The 23,429-nt window shown below is 38.1% G+C and overlaps 2 protein-coding genes across 6 annotated transcripts in view; both read right to left on the bottom strand.

The window, feature by feature from the left end:
* Nucleotides 1–3,480: 3,480 nt before the first annotated feature.
* Nucleotides 3,481–12,050, bottom strand: akap1a (A kinase (PRKA) anchor protein 1a). Of its 2 annotated transcripts, XM_048180890.1 has the most exons (13): nucleotides 11,901–12,050; nucleotides 10,893–11,096; nucleotides 8,885–9,708; nucleotides 8,458–8,564; nucleotides 6,597–6,723; nucleotides 6,413–6,519; nucleotides 5,989–6,166; nucleotides 5,006–5,156; nucleotides 4,857–4,924; nucleotides 4,641–4,714; nucleotides 4,179–4,238; nucleotides 3,992–4,101; nucleotides 3,481–3,622 (listed from the first exon to the last, which is right to left on the bottom strand). In XM_048180890.1, the coding sequence occupies exons 2-12, from the start codon at nucleotides 11,075–11,077 to the stop codon at nucleotides 4,039–4,041; spliced, it is 1,944 nt and encodes a 647-aa protein (XP_048036847.1). In that variant the 5' UTR covers nucleotides 11,078–11,096; nucleotides 11,901–12,050; the 3' UTR covers nucleotides 3,481–3,622; nucleotides 3,992–4,038. The 2 variants fall into 2 exon arrangements, with proteins under 2 accessions (XP_048036847.1, XP_048036846.1); XM_048180889.1 differs by having other exon boundaries at nucleotides 3,481–4,101; nucleotides 11,901–12,049.
* A 1,853-nt stretch (nucleotides 12,051–13,903) lies between these two features.
* Nucleotides 13,904–23,429, bottom strand: part of nf1b (neurofibromin 1b) — a 69,433-nt gene continuing 59,907 nt past the window's right edge. For 2 of the 4 annotated variants that reach the window (XM_048180880.1, XM_048180882.1), the window contains 15 exons: nucleotides 22,362–22,423; nucleotides 22,109–22,250; nucleotides 21,794–21,895; nucleotides 21,561–21,701; nucleotides 20,610–20,736; nucleotides 20,394–20,525; nucleotides 20,119–20,278; nucleotides 19,883–20,040; nucleotides 19,655–19,777; nucleotides 19,460–19,578; nucleotides 19,126–19,226; nucleotides 18,895–19,037; nucleotides 18,529–18,575; nucleotides 18,217–18,433; nucleotides 13,904–15,776 (listed from right to left, as the gene is read on the bottom strand). In XM_048180880.1, coding sequence (XP_048036837.1) covers nucleotides 15,634–15,776; nucleotides 18,217–18,433; nucleotides 18,529–18,575; nucleotides 18,895–19,037; nucleotides 19,126–19,226; nucleotides 19,460–19,578; nucleotides 19,655–19,777; nucleotides 19,883–20,040; nucleotides 20,119–20,278; nucleotides 20,394–20,525; nucleotides 20,610–20,736; nucleotides 21,561–21,701; nucleotides 21,794–21,895; nucleotides 22,109–22,250; nucleotides 22,362–22,423 — 1,917 coding nt within the window. In that variant the 3' untranslated portion in view covers nucleotides 13,904–15,633. The remainder of the gene's footprint in view (nucleotides 15,777–18,216; nucleotides 18,434–18,528; nucleotides 18,576–18,894; nucleotides 19,038–19,125; nucleotides 19,227–19,459; nucleotides 19,579–19,654; nucleotides 19,778–19,882; nucleotides 20,041–20,118; nucleotides 20,279–20,393; nucleotides 20,526–20,609; nucleotides 20,737–21,560; nucleotides 21,702–21,793; nucleotides 21,896–22,108; nucleotides 22,251–22,361; nucleotides 22,424–23,429) is intronic. The other 2 variants (XM_048180881.1, XM_048180883.1) reach the window with 1 other exon arrangement.

The raw sequence follows: 23,429 nt of genomic DNA, 5'->3' as shown, positions 1-23,429 counted from the left end.
CGTGACTGAAAGCGTCAACCAACCAATCCGGCAAGGATCTGCGTCTACCTATCTAAGGAAACCACGCCCCCTGTTGGTTAGCAGCGTTTGACAGGAACCACGAGAGTACATTCAGTTCTTTAGTAGGCTCTTTAAACCCTATAAAGTTTACATTTGCGCCACCTTCTGAATAAATACAACCAAATGGCTTTCTGGAAAAGAAAATGAATATTTAAAACCAAACTTAAGCACAATAGTTAACTAAAATCTAGTGTTGTCTTGATGGCACTAGCATATGATGCCATGTTTGTCGTTTTAGTTTGACAAATTATTATTAGTGACAATGTCATAAATTAAAAAGCGAATGTACATAGTGCACAGAGATAAATAAGGTTTATAAATGTTCATGTTTGTTTGGAATTCTATTTTTTTCTTTTTAAAGCCCTTTCATTCTGTTGGCACCTTTCAGTACTGAGCTTGGATATTAATGTTAACAAAAAATAAATCCATAAAAAAAAAAACATTTTCATTACTTGAAATAAAATAATCATTCATTGAAATAAAATCAAATATTAAAAAGACCCATTTTATTTAAGCGCATTGCTAAAACCTAATAAAAAACTATACAGACATTTAAAACAAATTAAAACTAATAAAAATGACAAAAACACACAATAAAATTACTACTAAAATTAAAATGAAAACAGAAAATATTTTTAAAAAATCTAATTCAAAATATTAATAAAATCTATAATAGTATATCAATAAGCAGTGTTGGGGGTAACACATTACAAGTAACTTGAATTAAGTAATCCGATTACTTTTTTGTGTTTTACATTTGGCAAAAATAGAACTTATTTGTTGTTGTTAAAAAAAAAAAACAAGCAAGCCCAGTCCTGGTAAGAAAAAGTAACGCAAAAGTAATGTGATGCATTACTCTCCATAAAAAGTAACTAAGTAACGCAATTACTTACTTTTTTAGAGAGTAATACAATATTGTAATGCATTAATTTTAAAAATAACTTTCCCTAACACCATCAGTAATACTAAAATAACACTGGACCTTACTGTATAAAACATTGGGAACATATGCCTGCTTTTATATCATGGTGGGGACTTTCCAGTTATTTCTATTGTTTTTATACTGAGCTAATAATATTGTTAATCCCTGAACATAGCCCTAAGACATCATTTGGTATGTATGTTAATTTTCCTGGAGGGTTCTTAAAAACCTGACACCCCCACACATGCAGGCAATGTATTTCTGAGCATTTCCCTCTTTGCTGAGTGAGCATGCAGAATGGATAGATCAGTGTTAGTGTGACATCTGCTGACTTCATTGATATGGAAATGCTCAAATGGGAAGTTTATCAAATGACTGCAGCTCTAGTTTCACAGAACCAGATTACTGTGGAAAACAAGAGCATTGCTTCTCCCAGCATGGCTAAATGAGAACTCTTGAACCAGCCAATCATTTCTTACCTCACTTAATAAACACAGGCCATTCATAGGTCATGCTGCTAATGCTCTAATAAACTTTCTCAAACCCACACCAGTCCCGAAACGCAGTCTCAAATTGATGTTCAACTCTGATATTTGATATTAAAATGACTTCTGCTGGTAAAAGGGACATTGTGGAGAGTTTTTGATATTTGAGAAGAGTGTTTCCTGTATCATGAAAAGCGAACTGCATCATGTTATATGAGTCCAATATGTGAGGGAGACCCACAGTCACAGCGGCATCTGTGTTTGATTAATGAGTGGATCTTCTACTTACTGAAAGTCTCATTTTTTTAATGCTGTGCATCTGTTAGCTGCCTAACAGATCACTGCATCTCTTTAGGATAATTCGCATTCATCAGGCCACTCTGGAAATGAGAGGATTTTCTGCTTAGAGAAATAGAAATCTTAAAGTTAAGACTGGAGAATATGAGACTATACATGCAACAGAATCAGCTGTACCATTCAGCTTCCTCAGAGCAAACCAATCAGACCCCCTGTGGCTGGCAGATATGAGAGCAGGACCAAAATACAAGGGCTTTTCTGCATGTTTATTGAAGAATGTCACCACTCACTTTAAATATTCAGGCCATTTCAGCACACTTCCCCATGATATTTCATGCAAATTATTGCTAGAAGTCACCTTTTCTCTACAAAGTGCTTTGCTGTGGGATCTTTCACATGGCTGCACAGCCATGCGACATTTATTCAAGTCAGCTAGATGTGTTTCTCTGTTGATCACCACAGGTATAGTCGGGATAGTGTCCATTTTTAGGAACAAGGATACAAATTGATAATATTGTGTAAAAATATAAATGTATAGGCTATTTACATAATTACTGCATATGTATATATATCACTAGTAACGCTACTACTGTGGTAAATACATTATGCAAATATAACATATTATATATACACACACATTCCTGTTGCATTATTTACATTATGCATAATTTGTGTGTGTGTGTGTGTATATATATATATATATATATATATATATATATATATATATATATATATATATATATATATATATATATATATATATATATATATATATATATATACACACACACACATTTACATTTTTACACATTATTTCTTAGAAAAATATAATCAATTTATATCCTTGCTTCTAAAAATGAATACTACCCTGACCACCTACTCCTAACCAGCCATTCAAAAGCTTTACACTGAGTGACATCTGTTGGCCAGAAGCAGCAGGTGCACGTCATTTGTTCAAAGACGTATGGAATTCATAAACTCTTTAACTATTACTGAGATATTACAACATTTTAAAGAAATGGGCTGACATGGGCTGTATCCGAAATCGCATACTTCTCTACTATATAGTAGGCGAAAAACAGTATGTGACAAAAGAAGTATGTCCGAATTCGCAGTACTCATAAAAGAGTAGGCAAAAAGTATCCGGATGACCTAATACTTCCGGCGAGATTCTGAAGTGTGCATACGATGGACACTTTACTATCCCATAAGGCCACAGGAGAAGATTTGTAGAACATCTGGATTACATTTATTCACTACACACACTCATACTATATAGAATGTACTTTTTTAGCTGTTGTGAAGTATTTACGTATTCAAAATACGTCCCTATTCAAGAGAGTATGGGATTTCGGACTCAGCCATGGTTTAAAACTGATATCCAATCCTGCTCCTGGAGAGCCACTGTCCTGCAGAGTTCAGCACCAACCCTAATTAAACACACCCGAACCAGCTAAACAAGATCTTACTAGGCATACTAGAAACTTCCAGGCAGGTGTGTTGAGCCAAGTTGGAGGTAAACTCTGCAGGACAGTGGCCCTCCAGGACAGAGTTTGGACACCCCTTTGTCTTGTTCAATATACTTCAAATTTCTTCAGGGCAGTACTAAAAAAAAAAAAAGATCCTACAAGTGGTTTGTAAACTTTTAAGCCATATATTAATTTAAATGTAAGGCAAAAGTCAGCATCAGCACAAGGAAGAGAGAAGCACAGCATGTTTGTGATATCCACAGATCTTTTACTCCAACAGCAGTGAGATGTTTGGCAGCGTCAGTGTGTGAGTACAGAGCAAGTTCATTTCACCACGGGTTCATGATGCTCTTCACTGTCAAAGAGCACAACACAGTCCTCACCCGCATCTTACAGAAAGAAAACAAAATACAAAGACCAAGAAAAGAACAAAAAATTGTAAATTACTACAAAAAAAACAAAAAAAACAACTATATACTTCATTATCAAAATACCTGAGCACAACACAATCTTTCAAAACATCAGCATTCAAGAGACTATTTTAGAAAACAGTACTATATTAGCAACTGTTCACTTTAGCAGCTTTGGTTTACCATATTAAATTTACTCTTCAATGCATTCTGGGAAAATAACTTAATTCAATGATCTTTTAAATAACATCAAATAGCATAATGTTAATAATTTAAAGAGAATGTTTCAAAAATAAAGTCTCCAACAAAATCTCCATACAACAAACAAAAGTACAAAAAGTGAAATACGTGATTAACTGTGCGGTTCAAGAGAGGATAAGCGAAAAGCTGCGACATCACTGTGTCTCAAACCAGGTGCAAAACCCGCGTTCAGCCAGTAATCTGTTCAGCAGAACCACCTGCAGACACACAGAGCACATACACAAGTTAAGCTGAAATTTAAGAACCCAGCAGAAGAAAAATTAGCCATGCACACCTCGTCTCCCATCTGTTTCCACATGTGCACCAGAGGAAGGCCGTCTTGACTGCTTGTCACCTGACCATAGACAACAACATCCGTCACGTTCAGAATTCTCACAGAAAAGCTTCTGAAAATATTCTTCTGAGCTGTTTTTGATCGCCCAGTGCAGCTTCTTAAACTGTCAATTGCAACTTGCTGAAAAGCAACTGACTGATTAAAACAATTTGTAATGTTTTATTTGTTTGCCTGTATGTCACGTGACCATAAATCGACTGTGAAGATGCGAATGTTGTTAAATTACTGAAATATATACTTAATCTCGGGGGGTATTTCAAGTAGATATTTATCTCAAAGGGGTTCAGCTGTCAAAGACGTTTGAGAATCCCCTGGCAAGTGAAATGATGCAATACTGTGGAAATGATCTATATAAAGAATATCAAAAATAACTGACAGAAAAATGTGTTTGTTTGTTATAACCTTGATGATTAAGGCCATATTTGCAGTCAATTCCTCCAGTGCTGCTTTAGCCTCCAGGGAAAACTCTTCCTCTCCTATAAAAGCAAATAAATTGCTTTTCATTTTTATCATAATTCAGTTTTTATGATTTGATTCATTTTTTTTTTTACAAAATGTACAATAGAAATAACATATCATCGAAAAGTATTTTTAATTATAAACAGGCTTATGTTTTACCTGGCAAAGGCGTGATATTGTCTAACAGAACCTCTGCTGCCTGGAATGGTAAGGTCACAAAGTCTGACCTGTGAAAACAAAATCTTCAAATATCAGATTCAGATCAACAATCACAGACAAAGAATCAAACCAAACTTGATCCACCTGACCTGATCTGCCTGAGGATGGCGCTGTTCACGGTGTCATAACCTCCATTATCTACATATCTGATATGAGCCGTGCCAGACTCTCTGTTGTACTGGATGACCTGGGCTCTCTGCCAGCCACTTCCTGTTACTGGAGCAGCACAGACCACCCCCACTGACAGAGACAGACAGAAAGTAGACAGACTTCCTCAAAAATAGATGACAACAAGAAATTCTAATCATATTAGGAGATGATAAAACTGCCTTCATAACACCTAATTAGAAATTATCTTACCACAGTTTGAGCAACAATTCATTACATATAGCACATATACTATTAGTGATGCTGATGCTTGTACAACTGTCATTGTTAGGACTGGTTTGAGTTTTAGACCATCGGAGTAAGGACAAAGAAAGAAAAGTGAGGGCATTTTGGTTGGACCTCACTTTCAGAGACCCCTTTAAATGCCTGTTTGAGGGTCAAAACTAAAGATAAGGTTATAATTAGGTTAAGCGTAGGTTTAGTGTACGGGTTCAGGTTAGAGAACAAACCTCTCACGGAAGCTCAATGTGATGCGTATCAGGACAAGGAACCTCATTGGTTCTCGCACATCAAGCAAACATGCTTGAGCTTCCATTTACCACAACTGATGTGTGAGCTGATGAATGTTTATGTGTGAATAAAAGCCTAAATTCAATCTGTTCATCATATTAAGTGATCGATTCTCTTCCGAAAATTTGGACTAAACCGCTCAATTCATATGGATTAATTTTATGAACATTTGAAGTGTCCAGTTGTGTAGCTGTCTTTAAAAGTCACGCTAATAAAGCTGTGCTGGTTCTAAAACAGAGAAACGGCAAATGAGGACAATGATAGAGAAGAAAAGAGAAGCTAAAAAGCGAAACCATTCTAACTATGGACGAGACAGATGTTGCATTGCTCCTAGCTAAATTAATACATGTCAATGTGAATATAAAGCATTAACTCTCAAAATGGGTCTATATACCTTCGACGGGGGTGGGCAGGCTGGGACATCCAGGCTGAGAGTAGCAGAGCTGCATGTGCTGAATAAGGGTGGGAAGGGCCTGATAAGATGGATGCTTGTGTTGCTGAACGAACAGATGAAGACCCGCCTCTACCTGCGACACAATCACCTCCACAAACATATCCTGAGGCAGCAGCAGCTACAGAGACAACAGAAAAACACACACTAATGGCTCTCACAAACACAATGGCTATTAACACATCCAGACATACATTAAAATTTGTCATATCTTGGTGTGATGTGTCTTTAGGCACCAATTTTCCACTAAAATTTCACACAAAGGTATTGTATGACTTGACAAAAACAATATAGCACATAAATCATATGAACTTTGTGTGCTCCACAGAAGAAAGTCATAGATTTGGAAGATTTTAAGAGTCCTCACCCAGGATGTGATGGGCAGGCAGGGCAGAGGGACACAATTACTTAGATCCAGATCTTTAAACTTCTTCCTGATGAGTGAAAGAGCATCATCCACCTGCTGCTGTGAGCCTGGATGAACAAACACACATGAATTCAGCACTGGGCTTTAGCATTGATGAGCTAGCCGTCATCATGGGAAAACTAACCCTGGATGTGGCAGATCTGAATCTCCTGAGTGAACGGCAGGGTGGAGACGTAGATCTTTGCTCCAGAGCTCTGCTTCAGGAAGTTCACAAATTTCCCCTGCTTCCCGATCAATCGACCAACCAGATGCTGCAAAGACAGGACTTGTTTTAAATCTAGGACAATTCTTCCTCGTTCAGAAAACAAGTCTTCCTGTCACTCTCCTTATATCAGTGAAACAATCCTCAACACACAAACACACACAGGTTGCATCTGAAATCGCATACTTCCTGCATAATTACTGCATATGTATATGCAGGCTGATCACTAGTAACTCTACTAGTGGTAAATACACACACATATATTATATATATATATATATATATATATATATATATATATATATATATATATATATATATATATATATACACACACATACACACACACAAACAAACATATAAAAAAAAATATATAATCAATTTATATCCTTGCTTCTAAAAATGAACACTACCCTGACCACCTTCTCCTAACCAGTCATTCAAAAGCTTTACACTGAGTGACATCTGTTGGCCAGAAGCAGCAGGTGCACGTCATTTGTTCAAAGACAGCCAGAGAGTATTGACTTCATAAACTCTTTAACTATTAGGGAGATATTACAACATTTTAAAGAAATGGGCTGACATGGGCTGTATCCGATATGGGCTGTATCCGAAATCACATTCTTCTCTACTATATAGCAGGTGTATGTACTGAATTCACAGTACTCATAAAAGTGTAGGCAAAAAGTACCTGGATGACCTACTACTTCCTGCGAGATTCTAAAGTGTGCATACGATGGACACTTTACTATCCCATAAGGCCACAGGAGAAGATTTGTGAATGGCAGTGAAATTACGCAACTGACGCTAGTAGGTCAAGTGATAATGACAGCATGGCAGATGAAATACGGTGTCATGACAAATCGGGTCCTCTCTCGAAATCGGGTCTCCCCAGACTGTCAGTTAAAGATTATCCTAAGAATATAGGAATGTGAATAGGAATATTAATTTAAATACCCATATAGCTTACTATATGCGAAAGATAACAAATTAGTGCACAATAAAACCAACTGAATGTAATTTTTTACACTTGATTAACTGTTACATAATAAATAAGCCTATAGAAAGAGGGTTCACTTCTATTACTTGTGAATAGGAGAAACTGCAATGCGCAGTATGGCGGAATACATCCCGCCTTCTAAGTAAAAGAGTCAATCGCTGATTGATAAAGTCATTGCGTCACTGCAGCTGCCGTTAGAGAGGCTCCGGTTCCCATAGAAACCTGAGACTCGCGTTTAGGACTGCACGTGCACATTGGCTAGTCTAGCCTGAAAAATACGCTTTTTTAGCGCTTTTAGCATAAGAAACAACATTTATCGAACAGTTCATGTCAGATTGTGTTGCTGATTTGAAATATGTTATTTAATTGTGAGTTTGCCAAGCAGTTTTTGAGATTTCAGGATTCCCCCATTCAAATAGATAGGACTTGGTCTTGGATGCCCGAAATAGCTGCCTGGAGGCGTTGCAAATATGGCCACCGTGTGAACAGACTTTCCTTGAAAGGGACCTTGGTCTGGATTACATTCATACTACACATACTTTTTAGTGGTCGTGAAGTAATTACTTATTCAAAATAAGTAACAACTCAAAAGAGATGCGATTTCGGTCGCAGTCACAGTACAGAGGCCTTCATACGTCCTGTAACTTGAGCTCTACTTTAATGTGTCTAGTACTTCAAGATCACGTATCTCTTCTGCTTTGGTGCATCTCTGAACACGTTCATACACAAGTGTATATGTTCAATCAATATCAGTATGTGGGCATGTCTGTAGGTGGGGCTCACCGCTGGCACCTCTATGTCCCAGAGAATGATGGGCTGGGCCGGAAGTGGAGCCAAGCTGCTCATCTGAGTCTCGGCACTAATGCAGCTTAAATTTTTAACACCCGAACCTGGAGATGAGATCCATATGAATGTCACACACTAACTTACTGCTTTGGGATTGAAGCATCTGTCTGACTTAAATATATTTATTTTATATTATATATTTTTTTCAGACAGATAGCTGTAACCGGCAAATAATGTTATATAGCTATATCAAACAGTTGGTCAAAAATTTGGAATCAATAAGATTTTTTTAATGTTTTTAAAAAAAAAAAGCATCTTATGTTTACCAATGTGCATTAATTTGATCAAAAATACAGTAAAAACTGCTCCTGTTTGATCATTTTGCAATGAATTTCATGAGTTTGAAAGTAAATGTCTCACGTACCTCTCCAGGTCTCCTCTTCTCCTTCTGCCACTCCGTGGATGCTGGGAATCATTTTACTCTCTATGCTGACTGTGTCCTCTTCTGTGGGGGTCATTAAAAAGCCTTGGCCCTCCTCAGACAGCTCGCTGGACAGTCCCTCTGCACCGGATGCATCCTCTGAGAAGCAAGAACCACATCCAGAATCATCTCCAACAGAAGCTCCTAAATGGCTGAGTAGGTTTTCCCTGAATGAGACCGCATCCTGATGAGATACTCTGCTGTTGTCGTCACCGCTGATGCTTTGCTGCTGAAATGGTTCTTGAGCAGCAGACTGAAATTCACCCTCTGGAGGTCTTGAAACACCGGCAAGCTCACGTGGATCACTGGCTTCCTGGTTTTTCCAGTCCTCGGCCGCTGCTTCTAAGATCTGTTGGACCAGAACAGAACTGATCTTTTCCATGTTCTCCGGGTTCAGGCCTCTATCGGTGGAGGAATCAGACAGGCTGCTATCCAAGTGGACAGCACCTGGCTGTTGCCCCGTTGAAGGGTGAGAGTTGTTGGAAAGACAGTTTGAAGAGAGACAAACCAGATCAGACTCAAGCCCACAGTCATCTTCACAAACTTCTTGATGACCTTCACCAGCAATGCTGTCCTTTTCTTTCCCAGTTTGGAGAGTCTCAGGGAAACGAACAGATACTTCTCCTTCTGGCTCGGGTCGAACTCCCTTGGTGAGGCCTGTTACTGGAGAGGTGCAGGTAAGGTTGCGTATGTCCAGAACTGGTGAGGAATCTGTGAAGTTGCTTATTTCAGAGGATCCTAAGATGTTATGGTCCATCTTCAGGTCACTGTAAGAGAGGAAAAACAGAAACAGTCCAGTGTCTGTCTTCACTCTGGAAAAAGCAAATCTGTCCATTCTCTGAAGGTGACTTACTCTGACGGGTCAAGATCTTGGCATAAACCAAGATTTTCCATTCTTCAACAATGGAAACATTAGTCATACTGCTATGATGATATAGACCAGAGGTTTTGGAACATTTTGCTGTCAAGGACCCCCAAATATCATCTCTTTGCAAGCCTCCTTTTTGCAATAAAAAGGCAGCTATATATTTTCATAAAGACTTAAGCCTAATCCCAGACTAAAATGCATATTTGAGCTCTTTTAACCGAAAGCAACTTATCTTAAAATATGTCTTAAGCATTTTGGTGTGGTTTGGTTAGACACAAGAGCTCCCGAGTCAACTCAACACATATGTGCGTCTGTGTGTTCTGCGTTGGGATGGAAAGCAAAGAAATTGTTGAATAAAGTCGTTTCTCATGAAGGTTGAACCACTGTAGTCACATGGACTGTTTTAACAACGTCTTTACTACTTTTCTGGACCTTGAATGTGGTAATTACGTTGCTTTCTATGGGGGACAAAAACACCTCAAAAATATCATAATTTGTGTTCTGAATTTGAATGAAGTTCAGAAATTTCATTTTGGGTGAGCTAACCCTTTAAATATATTTCATTAATTATCTTAAAGGTTCAGTGTGTAAATTTTAGCGCCATCTGGCGGTGAGGTTACGAATTGCAACCAACAGCTCAGTCCACTGCTCACCCCTTCCTATCCAAGCACATAGAGAAGCTACGGTGACCGACACAGGACAAAAGATAGAAATGGCTCATTCAAAAGTAATAAAAACATAACGGTTCATTATGCAAGGTCTTTATACACCACTGAAAACATAGTTATGTATATTATATTGCATTTCTGTCAATAGATCCTCCTACATATTACACACTGGACCTTTAAGGGAACACATTCCCCAAAAATATATTTTGTAAAAAAAAAAAAAACATTTGCAGACGTTGCATCACTTGTGATGTCCTGGGGGTCCCTGGACCTAAGTGTAATTTACAGCTCAAATAACACATATTTGTAGAGAAGAATTAATATTAGAAGATATTACCGCTTAAAACTGAGGCCTACCAAGTAAACAACCTTCAAAAACAAACAGGACACAAGTCATGAACGCTCTGCTACTGACCTTTCCCCCAAAATACTGGAGTCAGCAGGGGAGGAGTGAACAGGTCTGCTTCTGTCCGAAAAACACACCTCCTCTTCAGTCCAGAGAGGAGCTGTTGTCCTCCTCCTCCTCCTGAAGCTGTACCAGCACCAGCCCAACAGAGTCAACACAGAGATAGAGACCAGCGGCCTAAACGACAGCAGCATCCTCTTTCCACTGATCCCACTGAGAAAGAGAGATAGAGAGAGGTCAACTCATCTAATAAGACCATCCCTAGTCTTAGGTGGCATTGGACTGTAAGGAGAGACGTCTGAGCTCAGAGGGGGAGTGTGTCTTGACACCAACACTTCTGCAACAGAAGACCAGAGCAATCTCATTACCAGCTCAAATATCCCAGCAACACATAAACACAGGAGGCCCTCTTAAATACAGCTGTCACCATGACATTCACCACACATCTTATTTCCTGCTCGTCTATGGTTATCAATATATTACATGACAATGTGTTTGCAGGTAGCAAAAAAGAAAACCAACAATCACAACCCAAATAGCAAATAAATGCAAGAAAGAAGACCAAACACAATTTGTTAGACTTCTTTTTAAAGTGAAAATGTTAATAAGAGATATTAACAATAAGAGAAGAATAAAAAGAAAATTTCAATATAGCACTAACTAGGTGCCACATTTATATTATACAGTACAGAAATCACAAAATCAAGGTAAAACTAGAACCTTCAAATCCCCAAATGAACCTTTTTACACTATCAGTGACACAAGCCATAGAAACAAAGAGAAATAGCTTATGGGTTGCAAAAATATGAATGTGTCAAAAATTTCTCACACCCAAAAACACACAGTCATCAAATTCAGAGCAAACATGAATAGAGAACTTTGCACTCAGCAACTTTTTTTTTATTTTTATTTATTTATTTTTTTTAAGCATGTTAAAAACCAATTGATTCATTTAAATTACTAGCAAAAAATGAGATCTTCATTCACATATATTAAAAGAAGCAAATGTTTGCTCACCGTGAAGTTCAGCAGCGCTGGTGTGTAAATGTGTAAATGACGTCACGGGAGCGCACGTGTGTTCGCGACAGCAATCAATAGCTGAGTTGATTAAGAATATACACTAAAAAGAAGCGACACTCAATAGAAGTTCCGTTGAAACACCGGCGCCCAGCAGCAGCCCTACGTTTCCGCCATTTTGGAGTGAAAGCGAGTCGGCAGTCCACTAGTTTCTATGGCAATATCAGCTGCTTTGTAAAAAAAAACAAAAAAACAACGTACATTAAAGCTGAAATCCAACCTGAATGATGACAACACAGAATAATGCTATCACTACTGATCATCAAATCCTTTTTACAGTTTATTTTACACACTTTGTGTTTAAGTCTTTTCACAAAACCTTTGCTCTCTAGAAACCCATTCAGTTGGGTTAAAATTATTTAAAAGGCTTATAAACACTGAATTATTACCAACATATGAAATTAAATTAAGGACATGGATCAGAAAAATTGGGAATGTTGGACAATAAATATATGAATATAACAGCTTTCTTTTGCAGTGTCGTCTAATGTCCGTTAAAGAAAAAGTGTCCAAAAGTGTGAATTATGCGATAACGGACACAGCAATGCATCGTGTATCATAATATGTTTGAAGCGTGATCCATTAAAACGTACAATATAGCCTATTTCAATTCAGACCTAGATATTATTACTACTATTACTCCACTAGGTCTGAAATATGTTGTTCGCTTTAAACATGATGATCTTAAATGTATTAATTATTAATTTACTATTAATACATTTATGTGTAAAGTTGCATAAAATGGAAATACTCAATAAAGTAGGCTAACTACCTCAGATGGTTGAATGGTTGGATTCCACAACTGGTAAAATAAAACATATTTAAGACAATACAACATTTACTATAGGAGCCATATAATTTACTGGTGACTTAATTCAAAAAACTGTTCTATTGCGCTTCTGATTTGGCAGTGAAATTGGCCGATTTTGGGTGCGTAAGACGAAGAATTCTATGGTCCAGTTGGTATTTTCACCCCATAATGGCGGCCGCGCTATCTAGTGGCTGTTACCCAAAGTATCAAAGTGTCGCCTCTTGGGTTCTAAGCTCTTTGACTAATGCCAAATTTAGCCAACAAATTATGTTATTTATTACTTACCATCATGTCGTTCTACACCCCCAAGACCTTCGTTCATCTTCGGAACACAAATTAAGATATTTTTGATTAAATCTAATGGCTCAGTGAGGCCTCTATTGCCAGCAAGTTAATTTACACTTTCAGTGTCTAGAAAGGTAGTAAAAACATATTTAAAACCCTTCATGTGAGTGGTTCAACCTTATTATAAAGCGACTAATCTTTTGTTTAGAATCAGTTGTTCGGAGCGCCAAAGTCACGTGATTTCAGAAGTTTGTCAGTTTGACGCATCCAAACCAAACAAAAGCTTCGAAGCAGTGTTTTGAGATCGGCCATTTGTTGAAAAGTCGTTTTTTTTTTTTTTTTTTTTATAAAAAAACAAAGTATTCTTGTCGCTTAATATTAAGGTAGAACCACTGTACTCACATGAACTGTTTTTAGTACCTTTTGGGCACTGAAAGTGTACATTAACTTGCTGGCAATGGAGGCCTCACTGAGCCATTGGATTTCATCAAAAATATCTTAATTTGTCTTCCAAAGATGAATGAGTACCTTTATGGATCTTGAGAGAGGAAATGTCATTGCTCCCTATGGAGGCCTCACAGAGCCATCGGATTTCAACTCAATTTGTGTTCTGAAGATTAACGAAGGTCTTATGGGTGTGGAACGGCATGAGGGTGAGTAATAAATGACATTATTTTATATTTTGGGTGAACTAACTCTTTAATGTATAGCTCCACTTACTAATGTCACGATTCTTCAGTGAAGTCTTCAAATGTGATCTGGATTTAAATGAGCTTTTTACCAGCAAAACAAAAAACAGTTCCAAGCCAAAAAACAAAAAAAAAACAAAAAAAAACATACACAATGATCGACAGAAATGGACTTTATTAGTGTTGCATCTGTAAATATGAAATCAGATGATAACAATGTATTATAAAGAGGGTCCAGGACACAAAGATTTCGATCTTCAGTGCAACCCTCAATATTTCCTCCATGTTAATTGACATTATGCAGTGAACATGATTGACTGACAACAATTCATATTTTTATGTTGTACATATTCAGTAATTAACTGCTTTACAAAAAGCAAAATAATACAATGTCATAGTCACTTGTATTTACAGTGTAGTAAATATACTTTTTCTATTTTTACACAAAAAAATATTTACAGAGGTGAAGCTCTCAGCATAAAAAAAGGAACTAAAGAGAACACTTATGTAAAATTTTGCATAACCTCAAGTGCTGAAAAAGAAAAGAAAAAACGGTCTCTGCCATTACTAAACTCACATTCAACACTTGACCTTTCTGACATTAAGACGTACCAATGTGAAAGCAACTCTTGATTAGAAGAACAGAAGAAATAAAATTGCCCCCAATACACACATTTCAACACGTCCAAGAGTCAAAATGGCACCATTGTATATGGGGTAAGGATAAAAGTTAGATTTCAAGCTTGGATTTAATTTGAGAGAAAAATAAAACACAAACATCAGTACACATGGCATAACATTTACATGACCAGTAAAGAAAATCTGTTGCAATCACACAAACTCCAAACTGGACAGTCTTGCAGAACCCAGAATGTTACAGTTCGCCGACCAAAAGATAGAAAACATTAAGAAATAAGGTGCAAGTAAACTTTGAAAAGAGCTTGAGAATTGTCCCTAAAACAGCAAGTTCTTGAATCTCTCTTTGTTAAAGTTGCTATACCATAGAGTAACTCAATGAGATCTCAGTTCTTTATATCTAAATGCTTTTTCAGTCGATTGTTATTTTTCCTGTAAAACTGAAATTACATTTGATCTTCAAACTGTCCCCTCTAATCCAAAACCGACAGATTATCACCACCACGAGAGTTGTCACTGATTGAGAAATAACAGCAAATACATTTCAGATAGATCAGGCCAATCAGAATTCAGAAATTCACACAAATTAATTTGGCAAAGTTTAAGTGGGGTTTTGGAAAGGCAGTCCACACTGACATTTCACAGTTTGGATGGATCGGCAACTAAATGTTTTTCTTGTACTATAAAATCCAAAAGGGTACAAAGGGTAAATTCTTGAATAAATACTACACAAACGATTGTACGTTTTTGTTTTAGGGGACAGCTCGCAAACGTTTCCTTATTAGTGCTGACTCTCCAGGAAGCAAAATCATTCCTGCCCTAAATTAAACGACCACAAAAAAAAAAAAAGTAAACATAGTAAGTAAATAAGATTAAATACAACTGAACAAAGGAATGGCACTTGGTTAATACTTTCATCTATTACATTTAAGAAGGAAATTAGTGCTTTTAAACATAATATACTCAGGACCTTCAGACATTGTCTGCGATTCCATCAAAAAAATGTAATGTTCTTATGCATAAACAAAAAAAAAAATATTAGACTTTCTCCCATTCTGTGTCAAACAGTGACTGGTTTAAACAGAGGCGTTCAGTTTATTTTGATCCTGGCAAACACGGCTGAACAGTTTTAGAAGAACCTAAAGATTACTGTAAACGCTGGGTTTACGCAGGAGTGAAGAGAAACTGCATAAAATGCAGAGAATGTATGTCAGAGGTCCAGCAGGGGCTAAACCCTGCTGTGCTCCGATTCTCATACAATCTTTTTGATGCTAGGTCTTTTAAAACTTCCGGTGCTGCGTTGTTTCTGGACCTGGCTGGCCGAGCCGTGGCGTGTGCGTCCGCTGGATGCCAGACCCGTGGTGGGGGACAGGTCCACCTTTTCTTTATCGATTCCTGCTCGAAGCAAAAACATACATACGTGATTACACAAATCAATAAACGTACAAATGAATTTTCTGAAGTGTGAAAATACATCAGTCACTGTGGCCAGTCATTTTCCAAAGATACTAGCCACTCAGCAGGTATATTGGGCTGCTGTTTCTTTACATTCACTTAAATTATAACTGACTGTGTTTACGTGAATACACGCATTTTGACATTATTTTGCATGTATTTGACTGTTTAAGTGCAATAAGTAGCGAAAAACTCAATTTAGTAGTGAGAGGCGGCTTTACGTGCACACACTTTGGGTGTGAGCACAAAATCTGCGGGAATGAGTAAAATTATGCGCAATCCCACGCCAAAATTTAAGCCCTGTAACACCAACAATATTCATCTGGAGCAAATGAAACAAGTGAGTGAGGGGAGGCGGGTTTGTGTCAACTCGCTGTCAGAGATGAGAGAGCGAGATACCTCAGCTGGTATTGTGTATCTATTCTGCAGATTCCAGATTCCAGTATTGGAAGCGTTTCAGATATGTCAGTATCGATATGTATCGATCATATCATTATTTTTGACAACACTACACAGCAAAATCCCCAGAGTTAAATCAACTGCTCCGAGTCCCTCTCTATATAGTGTTAAAGTAACACTGAAGCAGAGTTAAAGTTAATGAGATAATTAAGTTATGAGTGAGCATTGGTGATGAACACCTGCTGTTAACAAGCAGAATCACTGAAGAGAAACACAATATCTACAACTGACAGTCTTAGATTGAATCAACTGAAGATAAAAGACATTAAATCTCTCAGGATCTGATTAAACAACTCCACAAACAGCATATTATCTCATTAACTTTAACTCTGCTTCAGTGTTACTTTAACACTATATAGAGAGGGACCATATGTTCTCTGAGCAGAGTTGATTTAACTCTGGAGATTTTGCTGTGTGCATTGCTCTTACTTTATTATTTCAGATGCCTTTTTAAAAGACTACAATTGAAAAATGTAAAATTTAACCCACCAAAGTGGCCAGTAGGAGTAACAGCGTTACTGGAAATCCACCCCCATTTGTCAGGTTGGCGGGTGTTAATGTCAAGCCCTGAGCCTATATTTTACAGTCATTCAGACTTCTGTTCCTGAGGTTATGTTAAGTGATGACCTTTCAGTCATACAGACCAACTAGATATACAATTATATATATCATGCTCAGATGATACAAAATTTATAAAATGGCAAAACTGTGGCTTACACACACTAGGAGTGTGTACTGTCTAATATCGGACAGACATTACATTTAGAGCACATATGTGCTTCACAAAAAAAGATTGGCGTAACCATACTAACCCCCCAGAAACAGAAGTGTGACTGCCTGACAGGAAACAACTTGAAACAATTAACAAACACTTTGAACTACAGACGCAACATAACTATAAACGCAAAAAAGTTACACAAGATGTCATAAATGAGATTCATAATTAAAACATCGCTTGTCTCTTTAGGTTCGTCTCTTCCAAACCAACCACAAATGACACTAGGTAGACCAGTGTGCGTGGCCAGAAACTTGGCTTGAAACTTGCATTGCACCTGGTTACAACACTGTAAAAGGGTTCATCTGCTACAAAGTTAGGGTTTAAATATAAACTACAAAGCACTGAGTAGAGTGCAGACAAACGCAGGTTAAAAATGAAGCAGGAAGTGTCAGGCAGAGAACTTCACACTGCATGAACAGCTCTTTTACTGTAGACAGCATGCAGTCAAAGTGGAAGAAGTGACATCATCATGCTTAATCTGCAATAAACATCTGTGAACAACAGTTGCTGACAGAGAGAGACAGACAGCAGTAAGAGTAAGAGGCACATTAAAAAAAAATGTTCTGTAGTGTTCAGAAGTAGGATGAATATAAATTAACATTTATTTAAAATAAAAGTTCTTCCTTACTCCCTTCAAACTTAAATTGTCACCGTTTCATTATATCATTGTTGGAAAACACTTTTTTCAGAATAATTTCTTTTAGATAAGCTTGTGTATATTTTGAGTTAAAGCTGATCTAGGCACGTTTTCCTTGATTGGTTTTCCCTGAAGAGAAATACGTTCAGTTGCAAATGAAAGTAAAAGAGTGACACACTTTCGTTGCGTCTTGCTGTGAAATGAGAGTTCCGTGTCTTTATTAAAATCAACACATTAATGATTTATCTCTCATCCATCCGCAATTAATTGGAATATTATTTTTTTTATTACTTGGCCCGCCCGACCTGCAGATTATCCGCAGTATCCACAGATATAACCGCGATCCACGCGTCATCAAACGGTTCGAGAATGGACACAGGCCGGGAACATGCAACAGAAAATGGGCATCTCATATCCGAGCATGTGACTGCCTGAGTTTTTTGACGGAGGCGGCCACCTCATTATTCCCTATGCAGGAAAAACCCTGCATGTACTTCAGTACTGACCTGGTGCGTGCTGGGAAGTGGCCAGTGAGGTCATTGAATTTGAAAGGTTGAGGTTGGCAGTGATGCTGAGCTGGCTCTGAACAGGTGGAGGGTATGGAGAGGTGGGTGTTCGCAGACCCTCCTCGCTCGTTTCCTCATCGATGCCGGGCAAATAGGTGTCAATCAATGCATCCAGAAACTTGACAATCAGCTCCGCATAGTCTGGGAACTGAGTTTGCTGCGGAAAACAGTGTAGTGCAGATATATATAATAACAGATCATGATTAGTGTTTTTCTCTGTTGCATTTTGAGAACAAATTCAGTGTCGCTTACTTTAGAGAAAGGACCAGCGAATCTCCATAGTCCATTGAACCCAAAAGCTGTGGAGTTAAGTAAAAATGTTACAGAATTTGAGTACTCACTCACTCATTCATTGATTACAGGATGATTTTCACAGCTTCTCATCAGACTCTGGCAATCATAGGTAAGAGTCCCTAATCTACCCATCAGACTGACATTTACAGATCAGGCTTTCATATCCTCTCATCAAACTCTGGCATTCACAGATCAAACTCTCACATCCACTGATCCTGCATTGGTCAAACTGTGAGTATCATCTCAATCCTGTTCAATCATCAGATTAAACATGAAACAAGTTTTGGACACGTGCGTGTATATGAGACATGTGAGCTGCTTTACTTTGCAAGTAGGATGTTTGGTATTGAGGTGGCGACTCTTCATGATAAACTACACTCTGCAAAATTCCATGGACTGGGTTCAGAAGATTTGGGTCCTGACACAGTGACAACAAAGTATTAATCTTTGAATCCAGGAGGTTGTGACTGAAATAAAAAGCAAAACACAACAATGAGAGTCTCATTTCATCATTCAGTGTCATTTGTACTGAAGAGCAGGAGCATTTGGACTTACACAACAGGAAAGACCTTTGGGAAGACAACACTGGCCTCAGCTAGAAACTCATACAGGACTCTCTGCTCAAACTCATCCGATGTGTTTTTCACCTGAGTGGCCTGAAAAATCATTCAACAATACAGATGAGTCAAAATTCATAGGATGAATAGATGTTTAAAAGAAAATGGTGGGGTAGGGGGGCAGGAAGTGACAATTCCTCAGAGGAACAGAAAATGACAGAAAAAGTAACAAATATTTAAATTATAAATGCAAACTGGTCTGTGAATGAGGAACTGAAAAAAAAAAAGAAAAAAAAAAGTTCCTTATTTATTCTGAGAAAGAAGGATATTACCAGCACAGTCAGAAGCAGCGCCTGGATTTTGGGATCTGTGAGAACTTCCTCATTAAGCAGCACATTGGACTCAGACACGGAGACCTTCCGCAGATGGTGATGGGACATTCTTGGGGTTTCTTTCAACAGGAAACAAAAACAAGTTATAAATGGATACAAACATTGAGAATCATTTCATCTCTTTGTGACCCTCACCAATTTCATATTCATTTTCAGCCACTCTCCTCATCTTGGGCGGTGTGGTGATACCCGATTCCATTTCAGGCCTCTTTGGTGCTTTGCTGTCTGACATCAGGTGGTCAAAGCTTTTTCTGGTGCCTAAGGGAAAAAATGTAAGAACACCTAAAACAAACTATTCTAAATAGTTAAAAGCATTAAGGTTTGTATATACATATATATGACCTCATTTTCATAATAAATTACCCAGAAGCTTCTTGGTGTTGACCTGGGAGGGTTGCCCCATGTCCAGGCTCATAGATTTGCGTGTCCGTGGGCTGATCTGCCCCACTATGGGGTACTGGGCTACCAAGTATCGCTCCGAGACCTTTGGTGATGCCCACAGCTGGCTTTCCCGCAGCGTTCTGGATGACAAAGATCATGATTTATGAACTGGGATGCAAAAAGTTAGCATTTCACAAAAGGTGAAGGAGTGAAGTTACCCTGATCTTCTTTCTAGGTGGTACCTGCAGTTGGGATCCTCATGATGTACAGAGTACGTATCCATGTGAACATTCTCCATGGTAACATCAGAGAGTAGCAACAACTTCCTGTGTTTCAGGCTGCAGCGGCTACGCACTTCTTCTGACACAGGGAGGAGAGCTATACGAGTGCACAGTGCACAGACACAAACATTACTCCCTATACTAAACCCTAAATAACCAATGTGAGACATAACCCAGAGAAGGAAGTGGGAGATTAGCAGTGGTTTCCTTGCCTGCCAGATATGCCACACTCTGTGTGTTCACCTCAAACTTATCACAGTTCAAGTGTTTTCCTACCAAGGCCAACAGCATGTGCAGGATACGGATGGTCCGTGCCACTGTGGTGGGGGAGGGGTGTCGGAACCCTGCCAAAACAAAACAGATGTGTGATAGTTTTCCAACCAACACACAAAATGTTTGAATATTTTTGCATAACACCCATTATTTACCTTTCAACAGGTGCCCGACCAAAGCAAAATTAAAGTTGGAGTTGAAGTTGAGACCAACAAAATGGTCCATTTGTTTGCAGTGCCATTCCAAAGGCTGACGGATCTCCATAAACACTTCCTCAGGACTCTGGGAGATAGACAGGACAAATCTTTTTTGATTTCACAAGTTCATTTACATTTTTAAAGTTCAAATATTCTTATTTTTTTAGTTGTTTCTATCATAAATCAACAAAATGTTGTTTGACATTTTTACAAAGTTACCAGTGACACTGTAGAACTACCCTATTTGCAGTATATTTTTCACCCATGATTCATTTATTCTGTCACCGAAGATGGGTAATAATAGGTGGTTTTTGAGATAGTGTCAGCCTACATATACTGCAGTGCAAAAGTTTGGGATTGGTAAGATTAATGTTTTAAATGAAGTCTCTTATGCTTACCAAGACTGCATTTATTTGACTAAAAAAACAAAAAAAAACAGTAATATTGTGAAAAATTATCTCAATTTAAAATAATTGTTTTCTATTTGAATATATTTTAAAATGTAATTTATTCCTGTGATGCAAAGCTGAATATTCAGCATCATTACTCCAGTCTTCAGTGTCACATGATCCTTCAGAAATCATTCTAATAAGCTGATTTGCTGCTCAAGAAACATATATTATTATTAAGAGTGTATTAGTAGTAGTAGTGTTACAAAAGCTTTCTATTTCAGATAAATGCTGTTCTTTTGAACTTTCTCTTGATTAAAGAATCCTGGGAGAAAAAAAAAAAGTGTTTTTGTGTTATCAACTGTTTTCAACATTGAAAATATTAATAAATGTTTGTTGAGCAGCAAATCAGCTTATTAGAATGATTTTTGAAGGATCATGTGACACTGAAGACTTTTGAATGGCAGTGTATGTTTGTATATGTGTTGCAATTTGACATGCGAGAGTGTTATATTAGAACCTTGTCGTTGAAGACTCGCAGACTATCGAGTGTGTGTAGGTTCTGTTCCAGCAGAGCGGTTCCGGCAGAGTACAGATTCACCTCATCCAACTGCAGCACTGCCACAGCCACCCAGAAGAGTGCTTTGTGCATCGGCGAGTCCTGGACGACACCCACACAGTTACAGAAGTCACACACTCGCTCTCTCTCTCACACACACACACACACATTTTTAGAACACTGTAATTTGATACCTTGTTGAGCAGAGGCTGTAGTTTAGTGAGGGCAATGACAGTGGCTTCGATCAGCACCTGGCTATTACAATTATCAGGACTCTTCAGGCAGCTCTCCAAACCCTGAAAGAAAGAAAAAAACAGTTCTTCTTAAATGACAGAAAACATCACTGCAAAGCTAGATGGGAACATTATCAACCAAGATGATCTAATACTTTCCAGAGCAGAGCAAAGCAAAGCACTGCACAGTTAATGGATTGGAACTTGACTCATTGTCATGGCTAGCCCATGTTCCTGCTTTAAAGGAAGACAGACAGGGATTAGACAGGTTCTGACCCGGTCGATGCTGAGGAGAGGGCTGGCCTTGCTCAGGATCCGTATGATTTGTTTCATTTGGGTGTGTGTGACCCGTTTACTGATGCAGCCAAATACCACAAGAGCCCGCGGCTGCAAGGATGGATTATATTGAAAAGCAAACCTGCACATTAAGCACACACATACATGTTCATCATGAATCACATATCAGTAAACTTAAACTTTATTAATACATTTTTTCATAATTCATCTGTAGAGAGCACAGTTTGCATACTTCTGTGCCAGATCAGTCCACTGGTCCAGCCATTTACAGCCTGGAATGTCCCTCATACATGCCTTAAACACAAAGGGAAATATCCTGTGACACACTTTTAACCAGTATGTAATGCTTTACAGTAAACACAGAAATATATAGAGAAATGAAACGGGCAGATGCACAACACTTGAACTTTATTAAGGGTCTTACAATAGCGCTGCTAGCACTTTGTTGAAAGAACATTGCAAAACCATTTTAACCAAGGCAACAAGTGTCCACACTAAATACAAAATGCTGGTAATTTTAGCTGGTAAATACGCTGCCAATAACACACGTACCTTAACAAAGGCTACTTGTCGTGCCGAAACTTTGGTAATAATAAAATGAGAGAGTGTGCGGTTATATTCTGTTTGCATTAAGTTTTTCCATCAACTTGCACCTCAAAAGGTGTGCGTTTGCTTTGCTGTTCTTAGACCGCCTGGCCAAAAATAAAAATCGCTGTTTGTCTATGTAAATGCTTAAGAGTCTATGACTGGATAATTATTGCAGTCATTATTATGTTTCTAGCATGATATGCGTTTGGCAACAGTTCTTCTAACCCAATTGATGGAGTGTGTAGCTTTTCATTTCTTAAACAACCATGTAGGAAGACACATCACGGCCATATTCAAGGATGACAATGTCAAGATTTATTAGGCTCAAATTGTGAAAGAATGGTTGGGAGAATCATTTTCACACATGATCTTGACCAAAAAAATGATGCATCTCTTGATGGCAATAAATGTTGTGATGTTAAGAGGAGCAACAATTTTTGGTCAAAATCTTGTATTGACAATGCAAGAGGTGAGCACTCTGTAAAGTCTCCTCCAGCACATCCCAAAAACGTTCAATGAGTTTAAGGTCTGGACTCAGAGGGGCCAATTCATGTGTGAAAATGATTCTTCATGCTTCATGCCCAACCATTCTTTCATAATTTGAGCCTGATGAATCTTGGCTTCGTAAGGCCCGTCCAATCAGCCCAATAATGGTTTCCCATAGGGCGGGGAAGGTTTCTTGCGCGTTCGGTCTTTTCAGCGTGGCAAAGTA

Source organism: Megalobrama amblycephala, linkage group LG2, assembly GCF_018812025.1.
Source record: "Megalobrama amblycephala isolate DHTTF-2021 linkage group LG2, ASM1881202v1, whole genome shotgun sequence".
Taxonomy (NCBI): domain Eukaryota; kingdom Metazoa; phylum Chordata; class Actinopteri; order Cypriniformes; family Xenocyprididae; genus Megalobrama; species Megalobrama amblycephala.
The sequence above is the reverse complement of the archived record's forward strand: the minus strand, read 5'-3'. Positions and strand labels throughout refer to the sequence as shown.